This window comes from Fistularia commersonii, chromosome 23 (assembly GCF_037954325.1).
Source record: "Fistularia commersonii isolate RoL2024-O1a breed Wild chromosome 23, RoL_Fcom_v1.0, whole genome shotgun sequence".
Lineage (NCBI taxonomy): Eukaryota > Metazoa > Chordata > Actinopteri > Syngnathiformes > Fistulariidae > Fistularia > Fistularia commersonii.
In genome coordinates, this window is record NC_141306.1 from 5109668 (window position 1) to 5135598 (window position 25931).

Consider the following 25931-nt stretch of genomic DNA (forward strand, 5'->3'; position numbering starts at 1 on the left):
CAGAGATTAGACAGCTGAGGTTTCGGGTTTTTCCAAATGTCTTAACCGGACATTGTAATAAACTAATTGGTCTTATTTTGAGTGTGGTTCCCATACCTCTATCGTATACCTGACCTATTTTGTGTTATATTTTGAGACATTGAATATACACACACACACACACACACACACACACACACACACACACACACACACACACACACACTTTGTGTAATTTATTTGGATTGACATTTCCTTTTTGACTGTGAACATGGAAAACCTCTTCTGCTGCTAAATGTAGGTAACGTTCTTCATTTTCTTCAATTTTTTTGGTCCTTTTACTCATCATTCTGAAGTATAAAACCATATAATTTATGATTATAATTTAATCAGTGCCTGACTTTTGCAAATAAATAGTAGAAATTCATAATTTTTCTTAAAAGATATTACAAAAATTACCAGAAACCTAGGGTCAGATTCTTGATCTCAACGTCTTACAATGACTGCACTTCACATGCTGAGAATTCGATTATATAATTATATTTCCCCTTTTTCTGATAAATCTTCACTCTCTCATTTAAATTTGCTGATTCAGAGACTTCACATTAGACGGGAAGGAAGTGACACGTATTTAATTGTAAATCAACAGTGTTAACATGTATGTCATTTATACTATAAAAAAACAAGGACAATAATTCAATACATGGGAACAGTTAGTACATGCAGAGTATAAACACAAGTGGTGGGAGGTTCAGGATTCAGAGCAGAGCCGAGGAGAAGGGCCGCAACATGAACAAGTAAAATACTGAAATCCATCAGAGTCGGAGCGAACTGGTGACAACGGATATTTTTACGTGACCGTGTCGCCGAGCAGTTGAGCCGTGGTTTTGATAATACAAATTACAAAGTAATGAAACGAGGCTTCACTAAAAAATTTTGTTTCCAATTTGTGCATTCCCAAGAAAACACGCCACAGAATGTGGGATCAGACTGTTTTCACAGCTTGGATGACGAGTTACTACCTTGTTATATTGTCTCTTTGGTCGTGTTTATTTTCAACACAAGCAGAATTTTTGGAAAAACAAACTAAACAAAACAATGGAGGGCCATCAGACATCTCCTGTGTTTGATAGGAGGGAAGTTTAAGGAAAGTGTTGTTTTTTTCCCAAAGGTAAATTCAAGTATTCTAAGTTATACAGGAAACTTTTATGTCCCAAAAGAAATTGACCATTGCATCATTTCCTAAACAGTACGTTCCGGTTCTGTTCCCCAATAGAAGCTGCTTACGAGGGACGATTTAGTCCACAGAGTGATGGGCCCTGCATGCCACCAAGGAGGAAAGACCAGCAGAGCTTCATTCAACCTGACTACAGCTTCTCAGTCTTCCTATGGGGCTAAATATCGGAAGGTCAGAATCAGCGTCCGATGTTTCGGAGGTCATCGGGTGATCTCAAGACACGCATCTCTGTCGACAGGCAGTATTATATTGCATCACATTGCATGTCTACGCTGACGAGAAGTTGATTCAAGGAGAGATTAAACATTATTTGAAAGATTACTCTGTATTTCTGTAATATTACTCTTTGAATAATGACTAAAATTGTCCCTAGCATCTGTAGATATTAGAATTAACATATTTTCATTTTTGACAGGCAGTTGAAATATCAGAAATACCCTGTAGTACATTTTGGACATGGCTATAACAGGCTGCTTTTCAATACATCTGAAGGTCAAATCCTCCAATCTGTGTTTTATGTCCTCCAGAGGGTCCCTAGCGCCACTGTGGGAATTGCTGATTTTAACGATTTAAAAGGATAATTTCCATATTAATGTTCTGGCTTGAGTGTGACGCTAAATTGTAAAAAAAAAAAAAAAAAAAAAAAAAAAAAAAAAAAGCAAAAAAGGGAAAAAAAAAAAAATTAAATCAATATTTCATTCTTGTTTTACCTGCCTTGAGAGGTGAGAAAGCTGCTGTAGAAACAGTTTTAAATGTCATTACATGGATAACATGCAGCTTCACAATACCATAAACAAATTTGCATACATGTATCATTATCAAAAAGTACACTGGGGGGAAAAAAAACAAACAAAAAAACCAAACAAACCAAAAAAACCAACCTCTCAGAACTGCTTTTCGTCTCCAATACACGATGAAGATTGTCAGTGTCTGGCCTGGTTTTAAATTGACAACAAAATGTCTCATACTGACTCCGGCAGCGGAGGAATGTCAATTTAGAACATTTCAGAACACATGCCTTTTGCCCTTTATCTCTGTTTCTTCTCCTCTCGAGTTGTTTTTGTCTTTCTACGCATCTCTGGGTCTCCTCACAAGAGCAAAACCAGGGATGTGAAGCCCGAAACAACCAAACCCATTTGAGCTGAGATCCCGCACTATATTTTACATGTCAAATCCGCTGTCATGTGCTGAGAACATTGGGTCGGGTGTTGAAAACAATGGATAGCAGTGCACTCAGAAACCCTTTTCAATATACATCTTAATACCTGCTTCTGGCTGAACTCCGGCATGCCAAATAAATTCTCAAAGTCTGTCTCTAGCAAAATAAACAGAGAATGAATTCCTCTTTTCCTCTTTGTAGGGGTGTATAGCTGGCTTTGGGTAGATTTGAATGAAATGTTAGGTGATTTCTAGGTCATTTTAAGGTACCGTTAAACTTAAGATGGTAAGATGGATTTTTCAAAGCAAAGAAATAGAATTCTACATTTTAGACGGATTGTGTTTTCATTTTTCAGAAAAAAAAAAAAAAAAAAAGAAAAAGAAAAATGAATGTCCTCTTTTAAATCTATATCATCTTCGCTCTGCCCTAGGTGAACAGCACAGACAGGGATGCAATTGGCACACATTTCTAACTGGATGCAAATATCCAACAGTAACTGGATCTATGCTTAACATAACAAAATGACAAACATCTGTTTTTTTTTCCCCAGTATCAAAAACACAATTACAGCATGCCGAGGGGAGAGGATGCCCTCTGCCACCTCGATGAGCAAACTTCTCTAATAGCAACGTTTTATCAATAGTTTGGTAGCAAATCTACAAGTCCTCAGTGCTGGATTTTACAGCAGCTGCGTGGCTTCTCAAAATACTACTGGTTTGACAACATGCAGAAGGGATACTTTCTTCTGCAACATGATGCTTCCAGATCCCTCTGCAATGTTACTTCCATCTTGCAAACTCTTCTTAATTGCACTAAGCTTGATGGCAAAACTAAGGCACACAGTCAAAGAAAAACCTTGAAATTTAGCAAACAAAGTGATGCTCTGACCAATTGCGTAAAATATGAATATTATCAAGAACAATAATCTGTGTAGATGGTTCAAAGGATGGTGAGCAGAAGAAAGAAAAAACACTTGACAAGACTTTCTATTTCCTCACAGGGAGATCTTAGTAGTTTCTAGGCAACAGACAAACAGCTTCCTTAAGCTTAACATTTAGCAAAGTTTGTGACATATTTGTGTTCATTAACCTGGTCATCCATCTTCCTGCCAAGTTGAGGACTCCTTCAGGTTGTGTTATACCGCTGCCTGTGCTCTTCCTGCCTATTTCGCTTCTGCTCACATATTACAATACAGAATAGGGAATGACTGCAATTTTAAATGTATCAACACGTATTGCAATTTACAAAGAGCCTTTTGTCTCCCGGTGAATCGGAATGATCTCACTCAGTTTCAGAATTTCGGTGGATGTTAACAAAGCCAGCAGAACAAAAGCTCTGGTAACCGGAACTAGTAACAGAACGTGTGGAGTGGTCCATCAGAAAAATGTAACGAACCGCACGCTGCTTGCAAATTTCCATTAGAAAGTCATCCAAACCGTCTTTGTTAAAGGCTGTGTTTGCATCTCTTTTAAAGTAAACACGCCATCCTGTCCACATGGTGTTAACAACAGCAGATTCAAATTACGATTCAAAATCAATTTGTGTTTGTAGAAATGCCTCAGAAGCCCTTGGCATTCATGTTCCTTTGTGTCGACCAGTCCTAATATGGAACGGCTACTAATGAACCCGTGATGGCTGGGTTTGATTTGTTGCTTTATTACATCACTAATGGAAAACTTTGTCAGTGTCTCTTCATCTTAAAAGATTACTTTTTCTCCTGCAATTATTCTCGCCGCAGTTCTGAATCTGCGACACAGACCACTGCAGTTGGACCTTAGCGGGACCAGAAAGTTCCAGCGGTATTTTCATCACTTGATAAAAGGTGTGCTTTTTGTGTTTGTGGATCAATATAACATCAAGATGCAAAATAATGGGGCACTGTGTTACCTTTACCCCGTTTTATTGCATGCATCTGAAATTCTGGTGCCAACTGCAACATTGCTTCGCCAGTGTCGTCGATATTTGAGTGAGGGGACACCAGCGTCCAAGCAATCACCACTGCAAGGCTGCAACAACTCATTTTTTATGATTTCATGCTATTTTAAAACTAATTCTAGGTCATTTAAAAGCTACTTTTAGGTTGTTTCTTTTTTTAATTCTCAGGAAATTCTTCACTAATTTTGAGAAAAATTACTGTAAATCTAGCATGTCCTTGTGAAATTCTAATGTTGACTTGAATTTTATTCATGTGAGGGAAGCTAGAGAGCAGAAGGGAATGGATAAGATGTAGAATGTCCTCCAGCATGTCCTCTAGTCTAATCATTTGGTTTATGTGTCCAGTCACTTAAATCTGACACAAGCTGAAGTTCAAATGAAAAAAGGCAACCATCTTTTCATAAAAATCAATTTAAACCACATGCCATTCATCTCCCAGAGGCATGTTGGGAGGCCTGACTGTCAGGTCACAAGTCTTTTTGTAAGAGACTAAATGAACTGCATCGGGGTCTTTTCAGACAAACGACTTGTTTTTCTACTTTAGATGCTGTGATGATGCTGCTGTTCATTTGTCTTTGAGCTAAAGACTTTCCTTACACAAAAGCATGATGGGCTGTTTCCTCCAGATCACATCTAAATAGATTTCACTTATGCAAGGATAATTCACTGCATTCGGGTTTGCATCAGTCTAAAGGGCTTTCAATATTTAAGAAAAATGTAAAGAAATGTATCTTAAATTTTGGAGAGAACAAGAGAAATGCATTACAATTAAATATCTGGAGAAAAAAAGCCAAAAGAGATGCTTGAAAAATCGAAAATGAATTTCAAATTTGCTGATAATTACAAGAAAATTATGCATTTAAGTAAATATGACATTTTTACTTCTTCATTAAAGATTTTTTGTAAAACTCCATCCTTAAAGTTGATTTGCAACTATGACTGAGCAATTTGTCTGAACAATCGCCCATCTGTTTGTTCTGCCACCAGATTCTGAAATCCCCGAATCAGGTCGATAACCGATGTTTGTTGATAAGGCCACGTACATTTGTCCGAATTGCGTATTAGCACGAATCGAAGACGCCATCGTATCCCCTCACTGTGTTTCCTCTATGCAACCTGCCATTTTCCTTTCCCCACACATACACACCGTATCTCCAGAGCAAATATGACCTCACATTCAAAAATATATCTATATTTTAGTCTCCTGTAAAAGCTCACATAGAATTTCTCATTTGAAAATAATCCACTAGCTGGTCCCATAATGAAGGGGGGGGGGGCACTCTCCATCCCATTTTACATGGACTAAAAAGCTTCTCTGAATCCAAGTCGAGTCATCCGGGAAGGATCAGAGGTGGCTGTCGGATTTTTCATCAGTTCCATTTTCCAGCGGCCAGGACAGTCCCTGTTCACTGAAGCTGGCGTTGCTCTCGTTGAGCCGTCGTACGCGGTAAGTTTCATAGTGGATGTTGTGTGTCACGTCTTTCAGGTCCTGCAGGTGAGACCTGCGAGGAGAATGAGCGATTCACTGAACACCGGCGATTCGGACAGATATGCAATTAGATTTGCTGCTGTGAAACAAGCAGCCTGAAGGTTCTTCTCTGGACAGTGATATTTAATAACGTCACATAGGTGACAATTAAAAGGATGGCGTAATTTTCAAATATAAAGTTCCTTCAATTTAACTCTTGTAATCATCAAGATAAAACACACCATCTCTAATAGTTTTTCATCAACCATCTGAATTTCTGTTCTAGAATTCATCTTCCACAAGTCTAGCTGGGACTCACCTAATGAGGAGATCTCTCAGGTTGGCAAACTCGCAGTGTGCCACATTTTCCACTGTGAAGGGGCAAAAGTTCAATTTTCAAGAAAAACTCAAATAACACAGCTTTTGATATTTTCTTTTCTTCCCCTGATCTATTTCAAAGTAGTTTTTAAGAATTATTTTCTGTTGACATTACACACACAGAAACACACACATACATATATATATATATATATATGATTTCTGATAAGAAGTACTCAGGAGTTTTCTGGGTCCCTTGGATATAATGGAAAGTTAACGAGTGAATAAATGCAGATTATTTAAGGCTGCTTCAGAAAAGCTGCTGCAGCATCTTCACAATATGAGAGAAAACCTTGGTGGAGGTCGCTGAAGTGACGATGTTATTCCTACCTTCAATAATTCCCCACTTGGTTTTACGGCCTAAAACCTTGTTTCCATTCACCTGGTGCTCTTTGTCAGTTCCCACCACAGCAAAGGGAATGCTTTCCTGGACAAACAGGGTTCAATTCTCTTAATATGTGACCAAATATGAATGAAAAATGTAGATATTCATCTTTATGATTTGAATTTATTCCTACATAGAGTGACCATTTCCATAATAGTCACTCTAACACATGTTTGGATGCCGCATTTTAGAGATGTACTGCTGTAGTTGAGACAGTGCTGTCATTATTTTGACAATAATTGGATTTTGGAAATGCCGGAGAGCGAAAGGATGCTTAGTATCAGTACATAATGTAATCATCTTGAATGTATAATTAAATTTGGTCTTAACATGGAATAACACCTGAATTTTATTAAAAATGCCATAGATTTATAAACTGAGAGAAAGGACGTGGGCAGCAGAGGGTCAGTCTGGCCTGCAGAAGAGGATCTGGGCTTCACTGCCCTCTTCTGGGAGCTTGGATTCGCTGCTGGAGAGCCAGACGCTAAAGTCCCGTGGAGACACTGGTCTGATGGGAGGGTCCAGTGTGACCATGCAGCCAGTGATTCTGAGATTTCTGTGATATATGAGGTGTTTTCACTTATTGAGGTGTAATTATTGCTCCATCTGGACCAGTAAAGTCCATTCAGTGTCTGATTTGTTCAGTGCAAAGAACAGGTGATGTCAAATTGATATTTTGATACAGCGAAGTATGTTGCCAGTTATACTGGAGATAGGCTCATCAAAGCTCACCCGGACTATTCAAACTATCTTACACACAATGAAGTTGCTGTCAGATGGAAGAAAGTTAGTGTGATGACATCATAATTGAGTTTTAATGTTCAGTGTTCAGCAGCTGTCAGTTTTCATGATTGTCAATGACTTTGGACAGCATCTGTCTCTAACATCCCATATACAGTAAGTTGGGTAATAAAGCAGAAAGTACAACATAGATAGTACAAGGAATGCTATATATTCACTATTTGGGAGTTCACAGAGTCATTTAGAGCAAGCAAGTAGGAGTTGCTTACCCGAATCCTGTCGTTAAGGACTTGTTCCTCAGGGTCCTCATCATACTCTTTCTGGGGATAAACCCGAATTCCGTTGGTAATCAAATCTTGCCTTATCTGTCAAAAAGGTCAAGACAGAAAAGCTTGGTTGCAAAAACCATGTTTATACAAATAACATATATATATGGAGGTATATTCTCACCCTTTCCTTAAATTCCTGTCGTTCCTCAATGGTTAGAGTGTCGGCCTTGGCAATGACGGGGACAATGCTCACAATATTTCCCAACCTCTTCATGAACTCGATATCGATGGGGCGTAACCTGGACATGGAGACCAGTGCCACTTAAAGACCAGAATTAAATCTAATGTGGTATTTAAAGCAGTGGAAAAAAACACTCCTGACCCTTGGCTAAAAACAATCCCGGCAATTTGTCTTCTTGTTTAGCATCTCACTGTACATCCTTAAGTTTGGTCAAGGAACAGGAGATGATTCAAATATTATCTACAACATGGTGATATCAAACTTTTCAGGTCCCCAAATTAAAGTGACAGAGACTAGTGACCCCTGTTGTATCGCTGAGGTTGGATTTTTATCTCACACATATTTTAAAAATGTATAGCAACTGTATTTGTAAAAAAAATATCGAGAAAAGAACATTATTTAGTTTGTTAGTTCATTTTTTTGAAAAGTGGACAAACTCTCATCTGAAAAAGCATGTTGGGATTTTACTGGACAACCTTTGATTTACTAATTCCGCCTAAAATTGAGTTTTAAAATGTATTTTTACATCTGGTGCCTGAAAATCATCTGTTTCTGACTGCATATCTGGCTGAGGCACTAAGCAGCTGACTCAGGCACCTGATCCAATGCAATCCAGTTCTCTGAAAAATCTGCACAAACATCCAAAACAAAATTCATATATTATTTCATAAAAAGAAGAGGGAAATGGGCCTTGCATACTCTTGTATGTAGTGTTTGAGTATAGGGACTGACCTGTGTCCTGTGGCACCCAGGAAGTAGACACAGCAGTGGACTCGGGTGTCGGGTATTCTCCTTTTGCGGTTGACGTACAGCTCCTCCCGAAGATACTTCTCGTACTGCTCGTTGATGTACTTCACAATGGGCTCCCAGCTGGAAAGAGAGAAGGAAACCTCATTGTATACTCGAAAACAATACAAGAAAATACAACACACACATGGTTGGATGAAAATCTGATGATAAGAGAGATATCAGATGATGATGATGATGATGATGATAAGAAAGATATCAGGGCTCTATTTCCACGGTTTTCTGATCTTTTCTCCTCATAGACAAATTTCTCCTTATAGACAAATTTGAGCAAATTAATTAATTTTCTTCATATTTTCACACATTCCATATTATTATTATTCGATTCTATTTGCTGCATTTTTTTAAAAAACTTCCTTACTGCATACAAAAATAACTATTTTCTGTGTAAATATGGATCATGGTTGTAAACAACCCTACAGAACAGATTAATCAGAGCAGATAGTGATATTGCGACCATCCCAGTGGACTTTGGCCCCATTATCTATGGTTGAGGAATCTAAAAATCCAAACATTAAATCGGAAAACAGACAAGTTACAAAGTAAATTTACCTTGTGAGGTCAGGCGTGAAAATCATTACATCTGGCAGAAATAAAGCACTCGTCAGCTTATTTATTGGCATTTGGCTTCTGTTGCAAACATGGAGCCAAAACTCAATCTGCAGCAGGTGGAGGTTTGCTTGGTGGTGGCCCCTTACTAGAACATAACTTTACTTTATTCTGATAATCTGCTATTTCTAGTTTTTGTTAGAGAATTCTAATTTTTGTTTTTATGCTATGTATGTATGTATGTATGTGTATAGACAGGGTTTTTTTTCTCGTCTTTTTGATATCACCCACCACTTGTCGTTGTTGATCTGGTCTCCGAACCCTGGCGTGTCAATGACTGTCAGCTTCATCTTCACCCCTTTCTCCTCGATCACTGAACAGAAAGATCGAAGGGATCAGATTCATCCTTTTCTAATATGCAGGTTGGGCACACTTAATGAGAAGCAAAGAATTTACAGAACAAAAATTACATCAGAATTAGAACTCAGCTAAAACGCAGAAAACTAGGATGAGATAATTTACGAGGAGCTAAAAAGAGGTTTTATTAGCCTCCATTCATGAGTGCAATCAATCTTTTCCTAATTTTCCAGAGAAAATCATTGAAAATAATTGGAAGACATGTTCTCGCCATGTTTTTTCCAACAATAGTTATACATATAGTAAACCCATCAAGAATTTTCAATCGCCCACCTCCCGAGTCAAATGATCATCTGAGCAAAGGTAAAACCGACATGTGACCGTGACGATCATTGTCTAGGAATGTTTGTGCGAGGCTGTAAGTGCTGGAGTGTTAAAGCGGTAATGACGGTGCTTATGTTGGAGTAAGTGTCAGGGTTTGTAATTGTGTGGTGAAGAGATGAAAGAAAAACCCTGTGGATGTTTCATCTCACGTGCATGCTCACACGAGTTAAGAGGTGTGAATACGTTGGGATGCTCAGCAGCAGAGCTAAATATCATGCAAATCCACTAACAAAACTTCAGTCAGCACACAGGAATCCCATCACAGTGGAAACATCTGGAATCTGATTGTTTCACACACACACACACACACACACACACACACACACACACACACACACACACACACACACACACACACACACACACACACACACACACACACACACACACACACACACACACACACACACACACACACACACACACACACACACACACAGAGAGATCCAGTGCAGTACGGAAACTGGTTTTACTGGTTCATTCAGCCAAAGGGCAACAACTAAGAGCATTTAAGAGAAAGATGAGTCACCGCAGAAAAACCTTCAGTGAAGGATGTGAGTTTATGTTCTCCAGGGGATTGGATGAGTTTGGTCTTGATTGATGGATCCACATATTTTTGACTCCAATGTGACTTAAGCTGTAAGTTAGGTTGAAGGACCAGTGTGCCTCTGGTGAGTTGTGTCCTGTGATTGACAGGTGACAGGTCCAGACTAACCCTCACCTCTTGTTCAATATTAGCAGGAATAGGCTCCAACCTTACCCCTATTTGTTAATTGTTTATGTATTTCATCCCATCTCCCAGAAATCTATTGTTTGGAGAGGTTTGGTTTTAATCCTTTCATGATAGTCATTTTGATTTTTGGAGGTTTTCATCAACTTGATTGTACAGACGCTTTCACTTTTGTTACTATGAACAATGACATAAAGATTTTTTTTTTATGTTTAATCATTCATTACCGCAATTGGGGAATGATACTGACAGCAGTGTTAAGCTAACAATTACAATTACTTGTCTGTCCTCATAAACCACTCTGCTGATGAATGTAAAGCACTTCAAAGGGCAAAAGAACATGCATGTGCAAGTGAATTCTTGCACTCCTGAAATGCAGTGTAGAATAACAACAACACAGATATAAGATGTGTAAAATCACCAGGAAATATGAAAGAGCCCTTTATCTGCGAAGTTGTTTTTTTCTGCTCATTTACACCCCATCCCACAATTCAGATGGGGAGCTGCATCCTCCTAAAGCTGCATTTTAAGACCGATTTGAGGAAGCTGTCCAAATTTGAAAGTTCCAAATGCAGCCTTCGAGGGCTTAATTTCGAGGATCCATCTGGTGGATCCTTCACGGCCCAGCAAATCCCAAAATGCATTTCACAAGAATCTGTGGCGCTTTTGAACCAAGTGAAGCTGATCTTGCTGTAATACTGCAAATGTGTTTTTGAAAAAGTTTAAGGGTTAAATAATCCATTTATACAAATATATATTCTCATTTTTCCCAAATTACACTGAGTTTTGAAACTGCTACGAGGTCTGGATTTTTAATAGTTCCAATATATATGGGAGGAACAGCTGCTGGGCAATAATGTTGAATATAATCTGCTGTGAGACAAAAAATATTCATGGATGACGATCTGAAAATGTCTCACAATAATAAGACAGTTTTACTGGTTTCACTAGTCCGCTTTACAAGAGAAAATCTAAATGATTTATTATTAAGTATCTTGTTTAAAACTTGATGAAATCATATTGGAAATCAGTTAAAATATTTAAAACCAAGTTTAAATTCACAAACAACTGCCATATAACTTGAAAACATCATGGGTTTACTGGTCTGCATTAAAAGAGAAGAAATCAACACTTTCACCGTGTACTGAGAAAAGGAATTCAGTTGAAGAAAAAGGAACATAGAACCGGAGGTGACAAAGATGGAAAAAATGGTAAAAAAGAAAAAAGCTCCTCTACTGTTTAGGTTTTTAATTATCTTTGATTAAAAATGTGTGTGTGAGGGGGGGTGACCTCTGAGTCTTGCATCATCCATTCCACTGAATCCACTTGACAGAATTCTTACATGCTCTACTCTTTAACGAATGAAATGCCCCCCCCCCAACACACCCACACAGACATACACGCACAGACACATGCACTTTACTAGGGGTTCTAATGGACTTTACAGTTGCTGCAGGGACACAGTTGCACAACTCCGTTTTACTTCCCAACATGGGCTGGATTTACAGGCATAGTCTGAGACGCGCTTCGGACACACCGGGTTCCAGGAATAAAGAGGGGTAACTGTAGACGTGTGATTTCAGATTTGAAGCTTCAGGGAAGTTTCCAGGAGCCGCATTTACAGTGAAAAGAGCAGGTAGCTAGAGGCCACGAGACCGTAAATGTCTCTCAGTTTCTCCCTGAAGCGACGGGACTTTGTAAAATCTCCCCATAAAGGTCAGTGAAAGAGACAGAAATGTTGGCTGAAAACAAACGCAAACCATTAACTTTTTTTTCTTGTCAAATTATGACTGATTATACTGACAATATGCCAGAATCAGTTTGTGTAAGATTTAGAAAAAAGATTGACAAATATGTTCTGTTTGATTTTAAAAAGATTAAACTGAGCTAGTTTTGTTCTGACAGTACCATGACACTTCTATTTCCACCACGAAATAGAAGAGAGGAAGAGAGGATATGGCTTTTTCAGGTTGAATAAAAGATGCAAAAGATTCAACCCCACAAACGCTGGAGGGACTGAAGCATTCAAATGTTTTAGCATGAATCAGTTACTTTGATTAAAATAAACATGCATCATGAAGACTAACGATGTATTGCAATATGACGATCTAAGAATTAGATACTAGAAAATTTTGATTTCAACATAAGACAGATTTCAGATTTCAACAAGCATGCAGCTGGACAGGCCTGGAGTCTGAGACTTTAACAAATGAATTCTAACTGTCTTTAAATCAATCTCTGTGACCTGTACAATATTGTAGAAAAAAAAAAAGTATCAGATGAAAAAACCCAAACATTCACTGAACCTTTAAAGATCAACACCGATGAAGTGATGTGATTTGAACCTGCATGCTCTTCTGTCTCATGACCATATTTAGACTTTTTCCCTGCAATGCTGTCTAACTGTGACGGTTAGATTTAAACATGGCCGACGCTGTCTTGAGGAGTTTGCTCCTGTTTTTATGTTTCAGAGTGTAAATGTGACATGCATTTACACATCAGGAGATCCATGTGAGAGCACAGGAGAATATGTTTATGAAAGATGTCATGGCCAGCAGATTCACATTCTTGGAGTTGAGAGTTGAAGAAGAGCACTACCCCAACACAGTCAGGAGATATAGATAAGATAAATACAGACCTGAAGTTTTGTTTTGAAACAGAGTACATGCCAAAGTGTCACCAAGTGATGATAGTATAGCATGTTATATTTTTCACCACATTTGGATATTTTGCTTTTCTCAGAAATTGTAACACAGGATTGAATTCAAAGTCATGCAGAAAATGCCAGGAGTTATTTGGCAAATCAGCAAAGAATGTGGATAAATGTTGACAATTTAAAAAAAAAAAAATACAAAGAAGCATGTGTGTGTGTGTGTGTGTGTGTGTGTGTGGCCTCAACTACTGTATCTAGAGAGAGAGTCCTGTCAGGGTCACACAAGTCTCTGGCACTTTATTTAGGGGTTAAGACCAGCTCCATTCCCCAGCTGTATTTTGAACTTGTTGACAATATAGGACACTTTTCAAACGGAAAGAAAAAGGCATTTTCAGAGCCAGCACGTCCCACACACCGGGGTTCAAGTACAAACAGTGAAAGGAAAAGTGATATGAAAGTAGGATGTGAGAACCGCCTCCAACGACATCATCAGTCATTTTGTCATAATGGCCTAAAAGACACTGCTGAAGCAGAAAAACCAAATGTCTTTCTGCTGAGAGCTTGTGGTGCTAATGTTCAAATGCAGTCTATAACACAAACTCGCCTAAGCCAATAGCTAAATGATCATTCATGTGTGTGTTTACTCACAGTGGCTGACTGACTGCAGTTTGACTGTTTTGGAGATTTTCTCTTCGTAGTTGGGTGTGCAGGACTTCCGGCTGACTTTGGATTTGAACAGAGTGTTGACCAGTGTGGATTTCCCCAGACCACTCTGACCTGTGGACACATCAAATCATTACTCCAAACATGCAATAAGCCCTTTCTGACAGATAGTATCTATATGCAGATGGGCAGTGAATATCTGGAAGTTACAAGTGTCTTCATTTGTCTCCTGGAAATGGTCCTATTATGGCTCTTGTTTTGGTAAATGGCCAAAAAGCATAATATTGTAAGCATCTAAATGTAGGCCAACATCCTGTTTCTTTTAACAGCCAGTGCACATTATGAATCTCTAGAGTGGAGAGTGGAAAGTGCTGATAGCTGTAACTCTCAAGAGCACTTCCTCCTCAGAACTCAAAAACATACATGCACACACTGAAAGCATGAAAAATTGGTGTCAATGTAGCCTTTTATAGTGAACAAGAATTTTGACAGTGAATGTTTGTTTAGAAATTGTCCTGTTATTTCTATTCAGACACTATTCAAAAGTTCTCTCTGTTTTCTATTGTATACCCTTTTTTTACAACTGTTTGGATTAAGGACTTTTAGGGTCTACGAGTTATGACATATCCAAAGGATCAGTTTGCTTTGCGACAATTAATGATGATTTTTAAATTCACTGATCATACCTTGCATCAGTTTCTGCCTTGTGCTGATGCATGATGATCCACTACCCTATTGTATTTCCTAGTAATGATGGTATGACGATAATGATCAGAGGTATGAAATATTAATGTTGATTGTGGGTCATTTTCTGATTTTTGAATCTCTTCATTGATTGATTCTCCTTTTATTCAACACATCATGCTCACTGGGTCACCAGGGGGTAGAGCCAATCCCAGTTGACATTCGCTGAGAGGCAGGGTTCATTCTGAGCAGGTCACCAGTCAATCATAGGGCCAGATTTGAAGACACTTGACCCTCTCTCCTAATAACATTTACAGACAATTTAGTCCTCGGTTAACTGAATTTTTTAGAAGCAGGAGAACACGTGCAAAACTGCACAGGGAGAACCCAGCTGACCAATATTCTTACTGTGAGGTGAAAGAACTAACCACTTCATCATTGCCAAAAACATGTATGCACAAACAGAAATGCATACTGACTTACAACTGGGAAGTGGTCTTGTAGTGCATACTTGACAGGTATCTTAATAAAGTGTGTCCTCTTTTGTGTAGCACAACAGGGTAGATGATCAGGACTCCTTTCTACAACAATTTTACCACTACCAAGCCAGTAATATGAGGCTGCTGTGAGCAGCACAGAGGCAGAAGGGCGGAGCAAATCATTCAGTTAGTCATGGCACCATATCGCCATATGTTTACAAGGAACACACAATATGGTCTAATAGCCCATTGAAATGAGCATCTCTGTTGTGTTTACATGCTGTGGCTTATTTGCGAAATGTTACAACACTGTTAATATTCAGGGGCTGGAGCAGCGACACTCTGGCATTGTGTGGTTCTTTGTGGATAAATACGGTGTCACAAAACCTGGGTGGTTGTTATTGAGCTTTTAGCCAAAGTTTCATGTGGAACATTGTGCGTGCACATAAGCACACACGCATACTCATCCCTTTGGTATATTTATACCTCTGACTGAACTTGTTTCCTTTTATTTCTTAGTTTGAGTGTGCAACTCACCAACCACCATTATGTTGAATTCAAAGCCAGCCTTCATAGTCTTGCGCCTCATCTGGTCCAGAACTGCCTCGATGCCAACATAGCCAAAAAGGTCGCTCCCGTGGATGAAGCTCATCTGGAGGCCTGGCACAGCCTGACCAGCATCCCTCTTTACCTGGTCCTCAAACACCATCTCCTTCTTCATTTCTCCTTCCTCCATCCCTTTCTCGGTCTCCTTATCTTCCACCACGATACCAGCCTCAACGCCATTCTCCTCTTTTTCTTTCCTGGAAATCTGGTTGTCGTTGCCTGCTGATCTATCTTCGTTCCTGTCCTCGACTTTTTGCTCTTCTCCCATAATACCTCGCTCTTTTTCCTCTCTATCCTCCATTTGGGTGAGCAGGTCTGCGTCCAGCTCTTCTCCAGCGGATTCTGTAGGTAGAGAACAGAGGCGCAGATTGAGAAATCCAGGCATTCTTTGATTTAATAGCTCAACCTTTTATTTCCTTCAGTCATAAGATCCAGGTCACCTCAATTGCCACTGGTTTCACTGGTTTCTGCAGATCATGTTCAGTTTCAATTCTGCTTATCTGGCAGACACTAATATGATCTTCTCTGTGAAAGTCCTGAGAGGGGGGTCAACCTTAACTTGTGTAGTTCAGGTCATGTGACAGTTGCGAGTGCATGTGTTGGAGCCTAGTACACTTATAGGAAAAGATTCAGGTACTAAAATGAAAATAAAATCACTAATTAGATATTTAAGACACATAAGATTAACTGAGCTAACAAACAAAAAAAGGCTAAAATGGTTTCCAAAGATTATCGAGTGTCCAGATACACCAAGCTTGTCTGCAGTAAAGCAAGCAAGTCATGAAGTTGTGTACGAGCTTGATTGTGTGGGCTTTGTGAAGAAACATCTTTCACCAGTTGCCTGGATGCCCCCCCCCCTCTTTTTGCTTTTGATTTAATTAAGAAGCAGATTTATTCAATCCCAGTTAATTGGATGGTAGTTATCATTCAAGCTCTTATCTACCTGATATAGGTGCTGAAGGCACTAACTGATTTGTCTCTTCAGAAAATATGATGGGGTAAACTGTAATTTATACTATGTTGATTGATAGGATTGCCACATGTTGTGGAACTGTGAAATAAAAATGTTGTAATGTTTGTTTTGTTATTTTTGTAATGGTTTATGTGCTTATCATAGCTGCAAAATTGGCAAATTGTTTGACAGAAACCATGCAGCCTGTATTGAGGCCAGACATCTGTGAGATCAGCCTTTAAATCTCCTTGGCTTGCTCATAGAAGATGTGAAACACTATCAGACTATTTATAAAAAGTATGAACATTTCTTGATTAGAGTAAAGCCATCCGTAAGGAATTTCAGTCAAAGTGAGAAACACTGGGGTATCAATTTGTGAATGACATTTTTTTCTGCACTCTGCTGTGAAATGCAGGGATATTCTGAGATTTGATTGTTCTATAATGTTGCAACTTTACATCCATTTACACCATGCGCACATCAGCCGTAGAACAACATTTTATATTAACTGTGCAGAACAAACATCTGTTCCCTGGTGACAAGAAACTATATATGGCTGTCAGATACTGACACAAACGCACACACACAGGCACAAACGCGCACACACAGGCACAAACGCGCACATACACACAGCTAATCTTATATGTTAGTGTGTATGCGCATGTGCAGGCAAGCTGTCTGGCTTCTGCTCTAAGAGGATTGGATGACACAGACAATCTCCCTGAGAACTTGAGGTGTGTTTGTGTCTGTCTGTGTGTGTGTGTGATTGTGTGTGTGAGTGTGTGTGTGTGTGTGGGGGGGGGGGGTGATTGTAATTACTACAATAATACATTCACCTAAAGCCAATAATATGTATAAGAAGAAGAAGAATGTTTAATTGTGTGTATTTCTGTGTGTGTGTGTGTGTGTGTGTGTGTGTGTTTGTATATAAATAGGACAGCCTTTCCGAAACACTACCTTGTCAGAAACATTTTGCGGCTCCCACTGCAGCAAATTGTCATTTCTGATGTCCTGACTGGTTCAGTGGAAGCCAATGCAATGTCCTAAGAAGTAAAGCTGTGCTAAGTTATGTGTGCGCACATGCATGCTTGTGGTGTGTGCTTGCTATGATTCCACCAACTATGCTGTTTATACCTACACAATAAGACACTTGAGTTGTGTCCGTCCAGATGATTTAATCAGCTATAAATATCCAACCTTACAACCATCAGGGCTCGACTAATCCTCATGAGCAGTGACAGAGAAGGAGACAGAGACATGGAGTCTGACTCTGAGGCTCCATTTACACTCTACTGAAGCAGATAATTTTTGGAATAAGTCCTGGTTGCAAAAGTTCAGAGCAGGGGTCAGCAGATGGTAGATTTTTGCTCTATTCTGGAGATTATGATAAAATAAAGGGGTTGTTGATTGGTTGAAATTGTATATTAATGTTACTGCCAAAAACTATAGTGATCCTGTTGTTCCCAAATATAAGGCTGCTCAAAACATGACTGAGTATTGATGCTTTGATGAAATAACTGTTGTTATAGGAGCTACATATACAAAAGTACAATGACATTTACTTCAGAGAAGAATCATTTAAAAAAAGTGTTACATTGTTACATTTAATTTAAGCCGTAACAAATCGACTAAAACGTGACCTTGACCATTTATTGTCAAAGACTAGGATTTAAAAATACAGTGATGAAATAGTATTTTAAATTATGTTTTTTTAGGTCATAAATTTAACTGTACCAGTTGAGGACCTTCTTGATCACTTAATCAGTTTAATAACTGAAGGGGCTTAAAATGAATTAAAAGAAAGAATAATAGAAAAAGAATAATATTGAACCTTGAATTCGATCAATCACTTCATACGTACACTGGGTCTATCCAAGGATGACTAAACTAGGGTTCCATAGATGATGGACTCTAAGAACACAAGGAATGACAACACAACAGCAACACCGGAAAAAATGAGACGTTGACACGGTCTTAGAATAACAGTCCAGACAGAGGAGAAACATAATGATTCTTGCTCCTAAAAGAGTGAGAAACAATAACACAAAGGCACAGGGAGACCATTGAGTAAATAGTGTGTGATGACTTGAGATGGATGTGAAAAGCAAACAGCGAGTTGAATCCCGGGAGAGAAAGTCACTGCATTTGTTCAGGCACACAACTCAAATGAGAGGGAGAGACATAGGAAATATATATATTTCCCAAACATATATATATATATATATATATATATATATATATATATATATATATATATTCACACACATATGGATAGAGAGCAAGAGAAAGGAGAAAGAGATCGCTCATTAATAAATTATAGATTAACACTATACAGGATCTGCAGCTATAAAAACTTTGCCAACAACATTAAGGACTGCTTTAACTTTGAGCTTCAGACAAAAAATAAGTAAACAAATAAAGAGCACTTTTTGGTATTTTTGTTTCTCTTATGTCTTTAGATGGTTGATTGGCAATTTAGACAATTTCACAAGACTAATGAATTCGACACACTGCCACGCAACGGTTTTATTATTTGTAATTATTTGAAATAGGTAAGTCCTTATCAATTAAAAAGGCTATTCGATATGAGAATGAGCCCCAAGGGCCCTGACTCTTACTTTATGATGTCCCTTCTCTCATCTAACAAAACTATTATGTAGTTTACAAAACATTAAAATTGTAGAGGAGCAACCTCTGTGAGGTTACACCATATTTGGCATCCAAAGATTGTATCACTGACAAGGTAACATGTTCTTACCTGATGTTCATTACTTACTAAGTATCATAACATAGTGATTAAGAGCCATGGAAGCGCAGCAGCAACAGCCTCGCCCACTGAGTTCTTTAGAACTGCTAATGCTCATTTTAGGGGGCAATGGGGGTATCAGCTTTCGCATATCAACATTTGGGGTGTGAGTCATCCTCTCTAAACATTTAGCATTGTGATGGTGTTTCACAAATGGTGTGAGAACAAAGAGGACATTGTGCATCACACCTCGCTAGGATGAGATCAGCTGACTGAAGCTCACCTCCTGTACCTCATGCGGTTTTCTAAAAGTGAATCCAGGCAGTGCTTAAACGATGTCAAGCACTTTGGTACAGCTCACCAGCAGCTCTATTCACCAACTGAAAGTTTGAGGTTCAAACCATAGGCCACTGCCTGCATTTCTAGACCAACTATCAGACCATTAATGCATTAAAAGTGCTAGTGAAACACTGCATAGCATGAATATGTAGACTACCAGGCTAAATGAAAAAACAATAACAAAACTGGATTATAAACTAAAAATAAAACCTTTCAACTATTCATCACATGCTTTGAACAAACAAACCACTGTGTCAGGAACCTACAAGTTTTGTGAATTCAAATATACAGAATATGTCATTCCAGCTGTCACAGGGTGGGAGGCAGTACATGCCACTGACCAGCAGCAGGTCAACTCAGTTATCAGTTAATAGGTAGAACAGGCTGTGAAGTATACCCACTACTACGTCGCTGAAGAGACATAACAACGTTTTAAAGATACAGTTGATTGACAACGTAATAATAACAGCTGTAACACCGAAGAACTAAAACTGTCAAAATGTTATATATAAATTAAGTTAAATGAAATAACTTGTCATTTTGTATCTGTTGCATGTCTGACATTTTGATATTGTGACTAAGCCGATTTCCTTTTTTTTTTTAATCTCTGTCAGATATCCCAGGAAGATATGATGAAGAATGTCTTCCTTAGTAAGGTGTCAGTAATTAACACAATCAAACCGTTTGTGTTTGCACACTGTACATGTCTCAGACACACACCTCAGTGATAAACTATAACATCAGGTGAAAAGCCAGACTGCTGACACTCATCCCCCTGAGGCTTTGAAGTCAAGTTCAGCATGACCTGACACTGGGGTCACATGACACATGACAAGTCACGATATGACTAACGGCAGCGTGAGCATGTCAGAGTTCCAAGGTACTGGAACCTTTGAATCAAAAGCAAAAGAAAAAATGAAATTGTGGACCACAGTGTGGATTATAAAATTAGAATGAAATGAGGAGATAAACACACTTTCTTCAATGATCCTACTCTTCAGTAAGGTGCAAAGAAGATTTACACACCCCATTATGGGTCAACAAGAAAATCTTGCTTCTTCAGAGATAAACAAGACTTGGATGACCCCCAATACCGTGGTTACACAATAGATTATCATTGGTTTAATGAGTGGACGCTACCATTTGAAAAACAGTCTTACAGCCGCAGCAATGAAATATGTGTTCACTAAACATTCTCACTTCTGTTGAATGTTGAGGTTTCTCTGTAGAACTGTGTTACAAAAAGTGAACAACAGAAATGACCAATTGTTCAATACAGACCTACTTCAGTGTTGTGTTTCGCTCATGAGTGAAAAAACAGAGAGCACTGTCATACTTATTATGGAAAAACTCACATCCTGAGCCGTCACTCTTTTTAGCAGTAGCATTAATAATAGTCATGAAGAATTAGATTACCACGTTATATTCATTGGATACAAATACACTATTCAAGAAATTAAAAGGCAGTCAAAAGTCCTGTGATGCTTCTCATTGTGACCCATTGACAATGGCTATGGAGATCACTTGAGAGTAACAATGCCATACATCAGATTTATGTAATTCTTATATATTTGAAGGACAATCTGTTTAGTAGTGTCACACAGCTAAAGCCGCACAGGTGAAGAACAGTGTGAGTGGGCCAATGTGTATACATATTGTATGCATCATCATTAAATGACTTGGACTGAAAGCTGAGCAATATATCAATATGTCAAATACCTCCTGATTGAAACATTGTTTTCACAAAGTCTACGAAAAGTGATCCATTTTCCATATTGCCCAGTCCATGGAGGAGTAGCAAGAATCCTGTCATTAGCTAATAGAACACCTTTGTTAGAAACAAATCAATAAATGATCGATGACTACATAAAATAATATGAAGTTTAGCTGTTTAGCAGTTCTGTTACAAGCAGCTGATACTAGCAAATTTACCGAGGTTTCTGATCTGACAAGACACTTCCTATTGCACTTCAGAAGGAAGGAAACACACACACACCACACACACACCACAAACACCACAAACACACACAAGGTGCAATCACTTTTACATTGGTGAAGAAATAAAACAATGTCCGTGGACACTTGTTAAAAATGAAAAAGGTGTTGGCAATGATTTCAACAGCTGAAAGAATCAGACTTCTGATAAACCATTAGGTTGCATTCTAAATCCATTAGTTTTTGAAGCAACACTTACATCATTTTGTAAATGTTAAATGATTACATTTTATTTCCTGCTTCTATTCAGGGAGTAAATATGTTTTTTTTTTTGTTGCAGACTAAATGTAACTGTGTTTGTCCCCCTTCGTCCAGACCTGGGAACTTTCGTGTCAACAACAGCAGGAGCAGGGAGACCACAGCGCACCCCAATGTTCCGGCGGACACTGCTTTATTCATTCCATGATGCAATTTCTTTTCCATGCTTCATGATGTGAATTGACGTATATCTAAATCAAGATAGAGTGTAATACAGAGGCTTGTTATAGATAATGCGTGTGTGTGATCATATTGGAACATGATGCAACAAGTGCGATATGGATTAAAGGATGAATTAGTTGAAAGTCAGCTTGTAACTCACAGAACACAAAGCGCAAAAAGCAGTTTGCAGGTATTTTAAGCCAATTGCAATACGTTTGAGCAACTTTAAGGATCTGTTTAATTCAATGGCCTAGCAACCCCCCACACCTCCACCCCTGTTCCTACCGCCAAAGTGGACCAGTCCTGTCAGCTTCCATTGTTAGCCCAGGAGCCTCAGCGCACCCCACTGATATTCACGGGGGATGCAAGCAACAAAAAAGAAAATTCCTACCTTCCACCATTCACCAACACCACGTCTGTGAAGCACTGGCAGGCAGTAAATGATTCCCTAAAAGTCCAAATCGTCTTGGCTTTCTTTACTCCACTTTCTGCAAAGTTTGTCCACAGTAATGGGGATGGTCCTGCACTCTTTCCCTCTCTGACTACCCCCTCTCTCTCTCACACTCTGTTTCTCCCTGATGTCAGGAGAAGGGAGAGGGAGGTAGGAAGGGTGAGAGAGGGAGGGGGATGATGGAGGCTAAAAGCAGCACCAGGATCCATTCACATGCAAATGGTTCCAAGGAGCTTCCACTAATCCCCACAGGAGAAGGACGACGCCTCCCCTCCTCCGTCAAAACCATTTACTCTGCACTGGCTGATCTTTCTGTCATGGACTGAGGTGCATCTTTCTGATGGTCTTCCAATGGCTCTGGCAGCCCTGTAGAACCTATCAGCTGGAATGTTCGATCGTTTGAAAAATTTAAAATGTTTCATTCAGATATTGGGTTCTAAATTTTCCACACAAAGAGTTAATCACACATGACTTGTTCAGTTCTGAGTTGAAAGTTTGATGACGCTCTGCTTTCTAAAAGGATTTTGAGTCAAGATTCACATTCAAAGATTATAAATCACCTGAAGTGATGCGCACACACACATATCAAACAATAAACAAAGCTTCCACTTCTCATACATCCGTTTATTAATATAAAAATAGCTGGGCAATTTTCAGTTGAACATTTTTTTCTGAATTCCCCATACATTTCTTATAATATTAAATTTAATTTAAACTGTTTTAATGTAATGGTGTAAACAAAGTTTCATGTCGATTGAAAAAAATCTGTCTACTGACTGCATTTCTTTATTGAATGCCCAGATAATTGATGATTTTGATGGTTTATTTTTTTCAAATAAAATTAAATCCAGTTGTTTTTTTGTTTTGTTTTTTTGCTTGTCCTATTTGTTTCTTTTTTTCCTAATGTGGAAAGAGACCTTATGGTCTCCTCAAAATGCTATTGTTTTGTTGTTTAGTTTATATTTCTTTGACATTTTCAAATAATTATTCAGATCTTTTTCCTCTGTATGGTGGTAACTTTTTTATTTTGGCTTATGTTTTTTTTTAGTAACTATACCACAATTTTTACAGGTCAAATAATTGAATTGGTTTTAAATCACTGACCAGCCGACCTCCATATATGGTTAGTCTCGGTAAATTAAAGTACGTATACTCATTTCTTAGTTCTGTCTAAGTGACTTGAAGCTGCAATTAATGTGTCACATTGCATACTGTATGCTTCTGGATAATGCTACAGGAATATTACATTTGGTAATATTCTTTAGAAACATTTTGCAGGCCTACTTACTACTCCTGTGAGTCAAGTTCTTTCAGAGCGTCCCTACAGTCACAATGAGAAGCTAGAGAAGTAAAAATGGGGAAGTGGCACTATCAAAATGATTCATAATTTTCACACTAGCAGCTGCTCATCCGAGCAATAATGTTTTCAGTTACAGCTCTGTCTTTCATTTCTGTTTGTTGAGGTTTGTTGAGCTACTAAAGAGTGTCACACTTTACATAGTATTTCTGTTGTAGATAAACTGTTCAGTTACTCACTGCTGCCTAAAAACACCCTTGGCTGAATGAAAATTCTGCATAGGTCTTCACAGCAAGTGCCCAGGTGTTGAAAATGACATTCAAAAGTATTTGCTTACATGAGGAAAAACAAATCAAAAAGTGCATGAAAGAAAACGCAATATCAAGAGTGATATTTGTATCCTTTTCTGTCGTCACTTGATTATTCATTGCCAGTTATCATAAATAATTTCTTCTGCTTTTTTCTATTATTACTTTACTTATGCCTTTTGTGTTTCTTGTGTTTTCGGGAAATTTGTTACAGATTTTTTTTTATTTAATGTCCTGTGACATTATGAGAGCCTATGAGTCAGATAGTTTTTAAATAAAGTATCAACACTGAGATTATTTCCGTCAGGTTATGGTCTTACAAATACACACATATAAATGTGTAAGTTAGTATTATAAACGCTGATCATTTTGGATGTAAATAGTTACCATGTTGTGACTAGAGTACTGTAAATACACCATAAGGTTGAAATGTGTTTCACAGAGCAGTAATATATGATGAGTTAACTATTCTTGTTTAATGTGACTGCAATTACCAGTAAACCTTGAAATGAATAAGCAATAATATGAAAGGCAGCAACACTCTTTGCTTTTGTTCATATTACAAGTGTATTTGCAAGGCATTTAGAAAATATGATCATAAGGATCATGATCTTGCATTATTTATATGCATTATTTACAACTTTAAGGAAATGTATCAAACACATTCATTAAACTGATCAATTCCTTGTTAATTATCAAATTAATTACCAGTCTTACATATTTTGCATGCTAATTCATATCCTTCAATGAATGTGTTGGATTTTATTATATGATATATATGCTGAGGACAAAAGCTCTCAGGTATTTGTTTTCTATCCTCTTACAGCGAAGATGAGGGAAAAATACCAACATTCTACAATCGAGCACATTATGGAAAATAATACAGGAAACAAATTCCTCTTACCCTTAAACGTCTATGATAAAAACAGTGAGTTGTTTAACATGTTGTCATATGGAGAGAAAGTAGGACAATGATTACTTTGCATTAGTACTAAATGCCAAAAATACACAATTCAAACAGGCTAGTAAAAAATGGAAGCTCTTACTTCTCAGAATCAGACCAGCTGAAAGATGATCAGTATCCTTGTTTTCCTTGCTAAGATGGCAACATAGTCACAGCTGAGCCGACGAGTTTTTACATGTTTGATGTGAAGACGTACAACGTGAAGCAGCAGCTGAAAACCAGGCGACTCGAGTAACAAAGAACCACTTAGAAAGAGTTTAAAGGGTCTGAAAACAGGAAATAGACAGCTGGTCTTTACCTGGAGATATAGCGGTCAGCAGTGACACAACCGGGCAGGATGCCATCTCGCTGCCTGTGTGTGTGTGTGTGTGTGTGTGTGTGTGGGTGTGTTTCAGAAGACGATGCATTTCCTGGCCTGTGGCAAGGGAAACTGTTTCCTGGTTAGATCTTCTGCTGGCTTCGCAATGACACAACTAGGTGGCTACACAACACTGCCTTAACAACACACCACTGCATTAATAAATCCTTCATCAACCAAAATCATTCTATGGAATGTTTTACCCCGATTAATGAAAGCTCAGGTAAATGTCTCCATCCCTATGTTGATCGCCGTCTGGTACCGGTCTGATTTTGTATCAGACCGGTATATATATATATATATATATATATATATATATATATATATAGATGTGTGTGTATCTTCTCTTAAAATGGTGACAGAATTGCCCGTTAACAGCAAGACATTGCAAAAAAAT

The 25931-nt window shown here is 38.3% G+C and overlaps 1 protein-coding gene across 4 annotated transcripts in view; it reads right to left on the reverse strand.

Annotated features, from left to right (window-relative positions):
• Positions 1-595: 595 nt before the first annotated feature.
• Positions 596-25931, reverse strand: part of septin12 (septin 12) — a 61450-nt gene continuing 36114 nt past the window's right edge. Inside the window, exons 1-11 of one of the 4 annotated variants that reach the window (XM_086170794.1) lie at positions 25475-25489; positions 25259-25308; positions 15636-16046; positions 13921-14049; positions 9440-9521; positions 8525-8662; positions 7733-7850; positions 7552-7647; positions 6487-6583; positions 6098-6149; positions 596-5812 (exon numbers count right to left, since the gene is read on the reverse strand). In XM_086170794.1, the coding sequence (XP_086026920.1) occupies positions 5656-5812; positions 6098-6149; positions 6487-6583; positions 7552-7647; positions 7733-7850; positions 8525-8662; positions 9440-9521; positions 13921-14049; positions 15636-16005 (1239 nt within the window). In that variant the 5' untranslated portion in view covers positions 16006-16046; positions 25259-25308; positions 25475-25489 and the 3' untranslated portion in view covers positions 596-5655. Of the gene's footprint in view, positions 5813-6097; positions 6150-6486; positions 6584-7551; positions 7648-7732; positions 7851-8524; positions 8663-9439; positions 9522-13920; positions 14050-15635; positions 16047-22547; positions 22695-25258; positions 25309-25474; positions 25503-25931 lie in introns of those variants that run through there. The other 3 variants (XM_086170795.1, XM_086170793.1, XM_086170792.1) reach the window with 3 other exon arrangements.